Source organism: Vigna umbellata, chromosome 5 (assembly GCF_029865625.1).
Source record: "Vigna umbellata cultivar VRB3 chromosome 5, Vumbellata_1.0, whole genome shotgun sequence".
NCBI lineage: Eukaryota > Viridiplantae > Streptophyta > Magnoliopsida > Fabales > Fabaceae > Vigna > Vigna umbellata.
Window position 1 is genome coordinate 15,144,319 of NC_142169.1, and position 13,186 is coordinate 15,157,504.

At 32.5% G+C, this 13,186-nt stretch overlaps 1 protein-coding gene and 2 non-coding genes across 4 annotated transcripts; 1 reads left to right on the forward strand and 2 right to left on the reverse strand.

The window, feature by feature from the left end:
* Positions 1-530: 530 nt before the first annotated feature.
* On the forward strand, positions 531-7,319 carry LOC124846893 (putative protein S-acyltransferase 7). Of its 2 annotated transcripts, XM_088116163.1 has the most exons (6): positions 532-988; positions 1,412-1,524; positions 2,611-2,793; positions 4,875-5,171; positions 5,988-6,221; positions 6,312-7,319. In XM_088116163.1, exons 2-6 carry the CDS (start codon positions 1,522-1,524, stop codon positions 6,816-6,818), a joined length of 1,224 nt encoding a protein of 407 aa, XP_087972289.1. In that variant the 5' UTR covers positions 532-988; positions 1,412-1,521; the 3' UTR covers positions 6,819-7,319. The 2 variants fall into 2 exon arrangements, with proteins under 2 accessions (XP_047180223.1, XP_087972289.1); XM_047324267.2 differs by lacking the exon at positions 1,412-1,524 and having other exon boundaries at positions 531-988.
* Positions 7,320-8,425: 1,106 nt separating this feature from the next.
* On the reverse strand, positions 8,426-8,649 carry LOC124846903 (small nucleolar RNA U3). The gene has a single exon (XR_007029575.2). It is a non-coding gene; the product is annotated as a small nucleolar RNA U3 (small nucleolar RNA).
* Positions 8,650-9,129: 480 nt separating this feature from the next.
* Positions 9,130-9,232, reverse strand: LOC124846904 (U6 spliceosomal RNA). Its single transcript, XR_007029576.1, has one exon. It is a non-coding gene; the product is annotated as a U6 spliceosomal RNA (small nuclear RNA).
* Positions 9,233-13,186: the final 3,954 nt, after the last annotated feature.

The following is a 13,186-nucleotide window of genomic DNA, read 5'->3' on the forward strand; positions in this document are numbered from 1 at the left end:
TACAGTTTTGGGGGCTGAATTTAAAGTAGAATTAAATTACCAAATATCCTTGAAATGCACCCAGTCACATAAAATGAGAAATGGGTCACTGTCTTCTTTTTTATTATTGTATTAGAAAAGTAGGGAGGAGAGGACCAATGTCACACCATCAATCACATTGTGAACTAGCCAAAATCATCCACCTCATGGGGTCCTAATAATAATTTTTAATTATTTCTATAACAACAAGATTGTAACTAGCTAAAAGTAAATTCAAAACAAAGTTAAACTCTAAACATTAGATTATAATATATAGTTTTTTTTTCTGTAAAACATGGAGATCAAAACACTAAATTTAGAAATAAAAATATTAATTATAAACTTTTAAATGTGATAATGTTAAATTCAGATATTGATTGATCCAATAATTAAATATAAAGAAATAATAAAAAATAATATTAGTCGGAAACTTACACTATGTTTTCTAATACAGAGAGACATACAGTGACCCAGTAGTTGTCAAAGAGGGAAGAATCCTGTTGCTAAGTGCTATTCACCAAAACCAGCTCACACACACATCACACTTCACAACACGCAACAATCATCACATTAGAGAGAGAAAAAAATTGACGAAAAGTAAAAGAAAAACCCTTACTTGCATTGCATTGCATTGCACTGAAGCACTTCCTTCTGTTCCCTCCCAACCAACCCCTCATGCCTTGTCGCTAACCCGACCCGACCCGTTGAACTCGCCGGAAACTTTGTCCAAAAGGGTCTCTGGATTTGCCCATGGCCCTCCATTTCCGACCCTAGAGACCCTTCAAGTTTTGGCCTTTTCTTCTTCGCTCTCCCGTTTTGGGTAATCAATTTCTGAAATCACTGCAACTGAGAGAGCTTTTCTGAGAACTCCTGCCTCGACGATATGTACGTCGTGCCTCCGCCGCAGCGCTCCGATCAGGGGTCGGGATCCGGCGATTTGCGGGTCTACCAAGCTTGGAAGGGTAGCAATGTAAGTTTCACTTCCTACTTGTATTTTTGGTTATTTGCTTCAACAAAACTTGGATGTAGTACTTTTAAGTACTTGTGCTGCTGTTTTTCATTTCATCTTGGCAATCCACAATAAAATTGTATTAAAGTTCAATATAAATTAGATTAGGAAGGTCAAACTCCTATTCTGACTTCAGAGCAGCATGAAAATCACCTAAGCAACTATATTGAAGTCGTCAATTTTCACAGTTTTCTTTTTCTAAAGAAAAGGAGATTGTTGGTGGAATTTGTTAATTGGGGGTGTCACTACTGTCAGAAAATTTCGCTTTCTGCAAGTGCTTTTATGCAGCTCAAATTTTGGTAGCTTATCTATTATTGGTGGTTGTTGTTCTGGTCTTTTCTTTGTGTGGATTTAATTTGTACTGGTATTGGTTTTTTGGGCCAGGTGTGTTTCTATTTGGAAGAGGTTCTAGTTGTTATGTGCTGACTCTGAGATAAATTTGTGTGGATGGATTACTATCAGGTTCTGAAGCAGTGTTAGTGAAATGACAAGTGATGGTAACCCAGAAACCACATCAACTGGTCTCCTTTGTCCGATTGATGTGTTAGGTTTAAGCTGATTTGTTTCCAGTACAATGTTAGAACTGAGTATTGATTGGACTTTTGTGTTGCTTTATTAATTGTTACAGTCTTAGTGAAATTGTTCCAAAGCTCCATTTGCTCTGGAAAAAAAAAAGGGAAGGGATCAGAGGTTTTTGCATTTTTTAAAAACTGTAGAGAATCTTTACTTTTAGATAGATACGTCAATAGATAAATACGCCTGCACACACACACACACACATATATATATATATATATATACATATATATATATATACACACACACACACATATATATATTTAAAATAAAATATTAAAGCATAACATGGGGTACAAGAAATCTTAGGTACAAGCTACTAGGTCTTCTTATTAACTTTACCATATTCAGTGGTTTTTGAACTGCAGATGATCCGGATCCATTACTAGTATCACTAGTTTTAGTTGCTTCTCACAGTTTCTTTCCCTCCTAAAATTATGCTGCGGAGAATCACAAGCACTTCACTTTTAGGATGATGTGTTTGGAAAGAAAGTCGTCTGAGATCTGTTAAATTTTCAGAACAAAATATAATTTAAATAATTTATTATTCATGTTATTTTAATAAGTCTGTGTCATAGTGTAGTATTATAATATTGGATGATTATGATATACTTAAGAAGTAAGCAAAGTAGAATGAATCAAAACATTATACTCTAAGAACTACTGCGCTCTTTCCTCTCTAATCTTAACCAAACTCAAAGAATAGGTGTAAGGTATAGGGAAATCATTGAGACAGCAATGTTCTGATGGTCTCTCCAAATTGATTACGAAAAACAATGCTAGCCTTCGAGTCTCTACATGATATGATCTACCTTCTTTTCTCCTTTGATATGTGAGGTGTGGAGTCTTGATGTACTTATTGTTCAACTTTCATTTTGTAGCTTGTTTGCTATGCTTAATAAAGAATAAAAAAGTATTATTGCATTGTGATTTGAAATATGTTACAGGATCAATTCATTTTATTACTATGAGGGTGCTTAATCACTGTTTTTATTATTTTCTTGCAGAAATTTTTTCTTCAGGGAAGGTTCATATTTGGACCAGATGTGAGATCACTGGCGCTGACAATTTTTCTTATTGTTGCTCCTGTCTCAGTTTTCTGTGTCTTTGTCGCCAGAAAACTGATGGATGCTTTTTCTGACCACTGGGGGATATCCATAATGGCTGTTGCTGTTGTATTCACAGTTTATGTGAGTCTTTTTCTCACATGTACGATATTTTCTCTCTGTATGTCTTTCAACTGTGTTGGTAATCTTCTATGATTAGAATCATAAGAAGCTCTCCTCTATATTCAACCTCTCACACTTGATTGAAGTGAACTGATTTGGTTGATTTGTCAATGAAATACTGCATGTTTTTAACATCTTTAATTTTTCATATCTTCATTTGTCAATGAAATACTGCATCCTAATTGTAATGATGAAGTTGGGTCCATGGTTAAAGCCAAACATCATGGATTGTTGTCCTCCTTTTAGACCAAAGACAATAGTTTATTAAGGGAGGGAAGAACATCCTTCCCAATGTTGCAAATAGTAATCTTTTAGAAGACTTTTGCAAACGCTTGTTTCATAGCTATTGTGAGTGCAACTCTTTCGAGATATTGGCAATCAGCTTTGACACCAGTTGATAAACACTCAAACACTTTGGAAATTCACTCTCAAATCAAAGGCTAGCTATCAAAGGGAAAAAGCCAAGCACTAAATGCTCTACCAAGCTTCCTATACTAGTCAATGTGGGAGTTAGGCACCCGATATTGCTCTATTGGATTGAGAATTCCCCTTGGATGTGTATATTTTGCTTTAATTCGAGGCACCAAATGAAAGCATATGTAGTGTGTTGTCATAAAACTTTGCGCCCCTTGCTTCTGCAATAAACTTATCAAAAGAAGTTCTCCTAGCTATAGGCACAAACATCAAAGATTGATGGCCACACACACACATAGAAGCCTACTCAATATGTAATCTGGCCATGACGGTGACCTGTGTGAAATGCAATTTAAAAGAAAGATTTTGAGGCAGTTTTGGGATTCTGAAGTAGCTTCCCTGTCAAAAGTTTCTTCAAATCTCCATTTTCTTTGGTCCGTTCATTGAAAAGGAAATCTTATGCTTGTACACCTTTTCCTTTTGTGTGATTCTATTCATTTGTCTTCTAGCTTAGATAATGGATTCACTTGGTATTAAAAAATAACGAAATTTTATCAAGAAAATTGTGTAATATGTCATATAGTCTAGTGTTATGGTGGTGGACTGTAGATGCATCAATGTCTTGATTATAGTTTAGACTGTGGCTTGCAATGGTAATACCATAATACATCTACAACTTTACATGGCTAAATGACTTGTGTATCTGGAAAATTATAACTATAGGATTTAGGGAGCCAATGTGGAGGGGTCTTGTAGGATTAATGCAGTTGTCGTTGACAGTATTCATTTTATGCAATGTAAGGTAGCATGTTATAGTACACTTGGTTTAGGCAATTTTATCTTTGTTTGATTAATGTTTGGGTGGACCATCTCTACTATTGTTGTTAGTGACATATCAAACTTGAACTTTCTAGAGGCTATAATGAAATATAGCGTTAGAAGGACTAAAATTAGTACAGATGGTGCTTTTTGTTAAGTGAAAATTGTATTTCTTACATGCGAAGAATTTATTTTGAAAGGTGTAACAAACCAAAAAATATAGTGATAAAAGTGAACAGAAAATGAAGTTACTGTGAATTGGATGTTATTTGCAATTAAAAGGAAACTACATAAGGAGGAAACCTCCAATTGCCCAGAGGATATCTCCTATAACAGAAAATCACATAATCACCCTCTTCCCTTTTGCCTCATCAGACTAAATAACAAAAAATACTCTCCCACATCTAACAACCTCTCTGCTATACTAGCTCTCTTATGTAACAACCTCTCCATTTACTCTTGCCACCTCAGCTTCAGGATTTCCCTTCTTTTGTGCACATAAACCGTCCATACCTTAGGTGTCAGATGCCCTTCATGGACCAATGGCTCTTTCAGCCCATAAACTTGTTAGGCTCCAACAAACGGTGAATTTTGATATGCTACAGACCTACACCTAGATTCTAGTTCTTTATGTTCATGTCTGGCTTACTAGTTACCAGAGTGATATGCTTTGTTTCCAGCAATCAACTTCTTGTTTATTACTTATTTGTTGTTTGGTACTTATGTCATATGATAGGGGCATATCACTATCATAGTTTGCACCTAAAATATGTTCTCTCCAACCTATGCTGATGCTTCAATATTTTCAGGTCTTAGTTCTTCTTTTGTTAACATCTGGCCGAGATCCAGGCATAATTCCGCGCAATGCACATCCTCCAGAGCCTGAAGGTTTGGACAGTAATCTAGATGTTGGTGCTGGACAGACTCCTCAACTGCGGTTGCCTCGCTTTAAGGAGGTTGAGGTCAATGGCATCCCTATTAAGATCAAGTATTGTGATACTTGCATGCTCTACAGACCTCCTCGTTGCTCACACTGCTCGATCTGTAATAATTGTGTGGAAAGGTTTGATCATCACTGTCCTTGGGTTGGACAGTGTATTGGACTGGTAAGTTGGATTTCTTGTCTCCTAACCTAAGTGTTTTCTTTTTCTTTTTCCTTTTCTTTTTATTCCCAGAATGTTTTGGGGAACAGTAACTTGATCTCGTTATTAATGGTGACAGACTTTTCTGAGTCAGCTTTGAACTTATTGAATTGTTCATAATTGCATTTTATACATGATTTCTCCTGAGAAAACTCGTTTTATAAATTTATTAAATTCTATCTAGCTTTAGTTTAATTTTACTTTCAAGTTTATTATAGTTGGTAATTCATGATATAATCTAGCTATAAATAAAGTGTTAACTTGGTGGGTGATCTTTAAACAGTGTTAGGTATTTAAGAGACCAGATTTTCTCCCACAGTTCCCAAATTCACAGATAACTCCTCTCATTCTCAAACCTTCTTATTTATGGGCAATTCAACTCCTACCTTATTAACTCTTACTCTCTCAACTCCAATATGCGAACTAACAGAAACTCTCTCTTCAAATTGTATCCTCTATAGTTTCGTGCCTCATAAACTGATCATACAAATATATTACAGGGAATATAGGCTAATTTTCCTATTCTTTGGTTCAGAACATGTTGCAAATGGTGACAAGCGATGTGTGATTTATTGATATTAGACAGGAGGAGTGCTACCCTTGCCTCCAATAAACTAAAAACAATAGCCCCTCGATTATTTTCTTAAGTTTGCAGCTTGAACTTGTGTTCATTTTTTATGACTTCCTCGATATCATTATTTATTTTTCTCGGGATTACTGTTCAGTTATCATTTGTTTTGTGTCATTCTTGAATATAATTGTTTGCACATTGTTATGCAGCGTAATTATCGGTTCTTCTTCATGTTTGTCTTCTCAACTACGCTACTATGTATATATGTTTTTGCATTTTGCTGGGTCTATATTGTAAGAATTATGGCGGCAGAAGAGAAAACAATTTGGAAGGCAATGATAAAAACTCCAGCCTCCATAGTGTTAATAATTTACACCTTCATATCAATGTGGTTTGTAGGAGGCCTCACTGCCTTCCATTTATATTTGATTAGTACCAATCAGGTAAGCACTGCTCTTTTTAATCCACATGCTTTAGATGTAAGCTAGTTTTCAGATGTGTACAGCATGATGTTGGCTCCTTTACTCTTGCAGACTACTTATGAAAACTTCAGATACCGATATGATCGGCGAGCCAATCCATATAACAAAGGAGTATTGAATAATTTCAAAGAGATATTCTGCATCAGCATTCCCCCGTCAAAGAACAATTTCAGGGCAACAGTGCCAAAAGAACCAGCATTACCTACTCGATCAGTGGGTGGAGGCTATATGAACCAAAACATGGGGAAAGTTGGGGAGGACATAGAAATGGGAAGGAAAACAGTATGGGACATGGGTGCTGGAATTGAGGATTCTGAAGCTCAATTGAGCAATGACCGTGTGGCTGTAAAGGATGGTGAATTGTCTCCTGAAATCAGGACAACAGTTGATGACACAGACCGTGCTGGAATGCATCCTCGGCGATCTAGCTGGGGAAGAAAAAGTGGAAGCTGGGACATGTCCCCTGAAGTTTTGGCTTTGGCAACCAGGGTTGGGGAACCAAACCGTGTCGGCGGAGACAGCAGTAGTAGTTTGACACTTGACAATCGTCGTGTGTAGCCAAATAGCATGGCCGAAGGGACCTGGAAGATTTGATTTTACAGTCATGATAAAAGAAAATATTACATTGTTCATGTGGTAAGTCTACGCCAAAATCACTTGCAATATGGGGTTGTAGGCATTTGCAAGGTGTTTGTTAGTGTGTTTTAGGCATTCTGCTTCTAAGAAGAAATTGTTTGGTGTTGCTTGAAGTTGTATTATGCAATTAATTAGCCTTTGCACCTGTGGAAGTTACTGCACCTCTCTATCTCTCGGTGGCTGAAGGCTAGTGACATGAAATATCCTGGAGGAAATCAATGATGGACCAAGGGGAATTGTTCTAACTTATCTTGATGCTTGAGTTAAATGTAGTTGGTGTGTTAGGATGAGAAACTTAATGAGACAGATTTGCCATTCTACTTTTAAGTAGGAACATTGCATACCATGTATAATTCCATAATGCTTGTGTTACAAATACAATCCATGGCTTGAAAAACAAACAGTTTTTATTATTCTTTTCAATCAGTTATCTGTCAGAAGATGTTTTATTCATTAAGTTTATATTGGATTAATTGTTGAAACTAAAACTTAGATCAATTCCTGCTTGTACTGTTCTTCAATTAGATTTAGAGTTACTAGTTACCAGTTATGAAACATTGATTATTTTCCAAAATTTTAAACCAATGGTTGAGTTACAACTTAATTCCAATGTTAAACATGTTCAATTTGATTGGGGTGGAGAATGTAGACCCTTTACAAATTTCTTCATATGCATCATCAAAGTACTGTTGTTGAAATGAAACATGGTTGAGATTAGTTTTACCATTACTGTGTATATCAGATGAATAGGCTTCCTACAACTTTTCTAAATTTTGTATTTCATACTCTCTTCTCTTTAATAAAGATTCAGATTTTTATTTTCTGAATAAATATGGATTTAGTGAATAAATTATTATATTTCATTAGACTTTATTTTCAATTTAATTAGTTTTTTAAAATACAAATATGAAAGCATAGAAGTTAAAACAAACACATTCCATACAAAGGGAATAATTTCTTTGTGATAATGTTAAATTTTAATTTTTTTACCTCAAACCCACTACATAAATAATTTGTGTTGAATCACTAATTTATATCATTAGACAAGACTCTGAGATTAAAATGAACTTTTACAAATCTTAATAATTAAAAAAATAGACTGTCTAATATTTAAAACAAAAATTTCTAATTAGAAATATATATATATATATATATATATATATATATATATATATATATATATATATATATATATATATATGAAGGTGCTTATAACTTTCTAGCAATTAATTAAACTTCCATTTATATTTCCAGTAGAAAAAAATTGTTTGCTGTTAATCTGGAGATGAACAATTTGTGTTGAATCTGGAATTCGTTAGCTCTGAATATGTTCTGCCAGAAACATCACAAAGAAACGTCAGCAAAAACTTGGTATGTGGCAAAGAATTAGAACATTTTGACATTATAGCACCTCGTAAATATGTTTATTTATTGATAATCGTCCTCTGTACATTCAGCATCTCACCATGGTAAAGGTAAAAGTTATCATAAAATGTGAAAGATATTGATATTAAAAAGGTTTGATTGGGAGTCTGTCAGACAATCCTGCAACCATCCCTGGCTTGTAAAGTCAGGGAACGATCCTCTACAGTTGATGATGAGTCTCGTCCAGAAGGAAAGCCTCACACTACCGTTAATCACGCTCTGATCACAGGACTATGGTTCATCCACCAGACTTCAGTTCCTGTCTCCTTAGAACTTAAGGATACAGAGGTACGAGCCTATAGAACAGATCCTGTTCAAGTAAGGTCGTGGCCAAGTTTGTCAGCTGGCCATTTATAAATGTACTTTCTTTTCATAGCTCTTTCAATGTGGGACTATATTAGTTGTTTGCATGGTGAGTAGTTCAATCTGAAGATGCTTTTGATGAGATTATTTATTTTGATTATGAAAAATTGATAGGAAATATGTTGGAAGGTAGATTTTAGAGGAAGAAGATGGATTGGCTTTATGGATTTTTATTTTTGTTGCATCTCGTGGCAAACATGGTATGTTGTCTCTGGAGCTCATGGTGGTGTTCGAATTCATCCATTGTTTGCTTTCATTAATTTCTTCAAACATATCACTGAAGAGACACTCATTTGTGCAAATTGGTTGTTGGGGCCGTGTGTGGAACTGTGTCTCTGAATACTACGAATGCCCTGTAAAATCATTCAAACCCGAAGAATATATTTATAAAAAAATACAAAAAACTTGGAAGAAACTAACCTGTACTGAGAAAAAAAAAATAAAAAAAAATTTGGACCATTTCTCGATTTGTGCGTGTCATCCTTGCGCAGGGGCCATGCTAATCTTCTCTGTATCGTTCCAATTTTATCGGATGTCCCCGAAGGGACAAGCCGGTGTACAGTCTGCATCTTTATAAACACTAAAGTTTTAGTGAAACTATACGTTGTGGGACTCTAATGGGAATAAAGTGGAAGAAAACTAGAATATGTTGAGTAACATGATCCACCGGAAATACAGAAGAAGATATTATTTATCGCATTTTCTGAAACACGACAATAAGATAAGAGGATTTCACTCTAAACACTGCTAACTCAGCTTCCCTCCTAGCCTCATCATTTCACACTGCACCCTACTTTTCATTTCACAATTTTTCTATTTACTTCTGCTATTCTTCTTTATTTTTTCTCTTCGGTTTTCTTAACTGTCATTTTGCTTTTATGTACTTTATCACCATTTATCATTTTATATTATATATTATGGCAGTCATATTATTAACCAGTATTATTATACATTAATGATTTTTTTAGAATAATTCTAATCTTCACTATATGTTTAAAATTAACTCTAAACCATAATTTATATAAAACTCACCGTCTAATTTTGAAAAGTAGACGAAGTATTCTTATTTTTTTTACAACGTATTTTGACAAAAAATGAAAAGACGGTTTCCTTCACCCATTCCATATAATTATTCTTATTTATGACTCAATATTGATGTAGCAAAGGAACCAAACGGTGTTTAATGGATGGATCTAACGATTATGAGTGTTAACCGTCCGATACATAGTATATATCATACATTTTTTAGAAAGAGAAACTTGAAAACAAGATGTGGTATTGGAAAATCTAAACAAGTCGAATTATATATTAAATTTCAAAATAAATATGATATTTTTTTTTAAAGTTTCAGACCAAGACGTGGTTTTCAAAATATTCTAAAATTGAATGTGATAATTTTATCATCACTTTAATAAAACTCTAAAACAGATGTGGTATTGAAAATAAATCCAAAACAAGTCAAAATGTATATTAAATTTGAAAATAAATTGTGTCAGTCTTATAAAGTTGTTAAACAAGACGTGTTTTCCAAATATTCCGAAAATGAATGTGGTGTTTTTATCATTTCTTTAAATTTTACAGTAAACAGTGGATTAAGTATAATAAATATGAACATATTTCGTTTATACTAAAAAAAGAAAAAATATAATTTTAGTTGAGATAATTGAACACATACTTTTGACTTTAATAAATCTCATAGTATTGTTTTGATTATCTGTCAAAGTCAATTGTTTGAGTTTTGTTATATTGTTATTTTAGTAAGTGATTTTTTGTGTGTCTAAATTAGTTGGATAATATCTTCATAAGGTACTTTGATGTCATAGTGAGTTCAATATTTGACAGATAACAATTAATGTAACATGTAATGTATTTAACCTACTTTTTTATCTCAAACTTTTATTTGTAGGTTTCATGATGAGTTTTTTTATTAACATTAACTTCAATTGTGAGTAGTTATACTTTATTCTTAAGTTGATTAGTATTAGGGTTAATCTATTTTATCCATCCTGATCAGTCCAATTAAAGGCTAAACAGTGTGTTTGGTGATCATCTAGGCTTTGTGGTCTACTCTCTAAATTGATGACTTATTCGAGTTGGTGCATGATCGGCTGGTCTATTTGGTGGTCGGTTGGGCTTGGTGGGCTACTCACCAAGTTGGTGCTTAATTAGTCATCCGAGTTAGTATATGATTGGTCGACCTATTTGGTGATTAACACCAGCTTAGTGACCTGTTTACTGAGTTGGTGCTTGACTATTCGAGTCGGTGTATGGTCAGTAAGTCAAGCTCATTGGTTTGCTCTCTAAACTGTAGGTAACTATCCAGACCGATTCATGACTGGCTGACATGTTTGACGATTAGTTGAGCTTGTTGATTGACCACTTGAACTATAGTTAATCGTCTAAACTATAGCTGACCGGAAAATCATGCGATACACATATTTATTAAAGATAAAATTAATGTTAACATGCAAATAATTACATACTGACATTAGTTTTTCTATAACAAAAACACATGTAATAATTATTAAAGATAAAATATGTGTCTTAATTATCTTAATCATTAACATAATTCAACAAAATTAAAATTATAAGGTTTTTACTATATTAAAAATAAAATATTATCAAATTTATTGTATTAAACTTTATCGCCACTTTAATAAATCTCTAAAACAATAGATGGTATTGGAAAGCATCTAAACAAGCCAAATTATATTGAATTCCAAAATAGGACGTGGTATTCAAATTTTCTTAAACAGTTTGATTATGAAATAGGAAATGACACCTACCGTAAGTAGAATTAAATTGATAGTATATATATAGCCAACTTATCTTTCTTTGAAGTCACCTATATTTTTTTCTTATAGTTTGTTGTAGGAGATGGCAAATTTGCATATGAATTCTCCCAAAACAATTATACTTATTGTTGTTTTGGCATTATTTACTAATAATGTGATATCAATTGCAACTCAGTATTACTCGTTGCAACAAAAAGAATATGTTGGAATTCTAAAAGAGATTAAAAAGTCTTGGAATGGTGGTGTTTATCGGATAACAAGATTAAGTCCGGAAGGTCCAGATCCAAGTCACCACGACACACCTCCAAAGTCACTACAAACGTATCAAGTGAAGTTAATGAGAGTGAAGCTCGCCACAATCAAAATTCAAACAGACAACTTTCATATTTCCATATTACATTCATGTGCTTTCATGAACTTTCTATGTTTCTTTAAATAAAGTGCCTCTCATCAACTTAAATTATATCTAAGATATTTTCATTTTGATCAATGAAAAAAACCAATTCAAAATCAAGTCTAATTGTAAGAGAGATAAAAAGATAAAATTTGTTCAATTTGAATTATTGTTCAACGCTCAAGTTATAAGAAAGGGAAAAAAATGGAAATTAAGTTCGTAACAAGGAATAACAAATTAAAAATATTTTATTTAGTTAGTTAAATTACTTATTTTTCTATAATAAAGAAAATATAAGTAAAATATTAATAACATAAATTTGATGACTTTTTTAATATTTGTTGTTGTTCACAATTATTTTAACTGTGATTTTCGATTTCTTTTATATGAAAGATCAACTTATAATTTAAGACCACGTATTCTAATTTTTATACTATTTTTTCTTCACTTACTTGATTTTAAGAATAAATATATAATGTTTATATAAGTCCTATGGATAAAGGGGATGATGGTTGAGTTGCAAAGAGGATAAATTTTCAATACGTTGAATATCTAAAAACTTGTAATAATTTTTTTTCAAAGCGAATGTCTAAATGATGTTAGTGAGAGAGAATGTTGATAACGTAAGAACAATAACAAATTTTGTTCTTATTCTTTCTCTTATGCAATCCTTTTTATATAGATTTCTTCAAAAAATATTTGTTACTTAGAATATTGACTTTTATAGAGGGTGGATAGTCTTAGAAAAAAGCCTCATGCTATTAATAGTAACATAATGATACATCATGATAAATAATAATCATAATACCAACTATTAAGATTAATAATCATAATACCAACTATTAAGATTAGTTATAATATGTGAATATTGTTTCAATAAATATAGATTTAAACTATCAAAGAAGCTTAATTGGATAAAAACAATTATCAATGTTAATATTGTCATAAATAATATTACTGATATTAATAATAAAAACTAAAATTATTAAAACTTATGACTTATTAATAATAGAAAGTAAAATTATTAAATCAATTGTTAAATGTACGCGGGAGATAGAAACTGTTCATTAATATTTTAAAAAATCAATAAATAATTATATTAAAAATAAAAAAAATAAAAAAAACAAATGTGTACACAAAAAGAAGGTATCTTATAATTATATATTTAGAAATTAAAAGATTATTCTTTAAATTACTTTATTAGTATAATTAATATTAATATTGTCATAAATAATATTATCAATATTAATAATAAAAATAAAATTGTTAAAAAGATGAAATTGTTAACTAATTTATTTAATCTATCTCTAAGT

Bases quoted from the DNA above. Each gene is read 5' to 3' on its own strand.
- LOC124846893 (XM_047324267.2), top strand. From the start codon at position 902: ATGTACGTCGTGCCTCCGCCGCAGCGCTCCGATCAGGGGTCGGGATCC. The intron at 2,794-4,874 runs GTGAGTCTTTTT...CAATATTTTCAG, and splicing joins CTGTTGTATTCACAGTTTAT to GTCTTAGTTCTTCTTTTGTT. The intron at 6,222-6,311 runs GTAAGCACTGCT...TTACTCTTGCAG, and splicing joins ATTTGATTAGTACCAATCAG to ACTACTTATGAAAACTTCAG.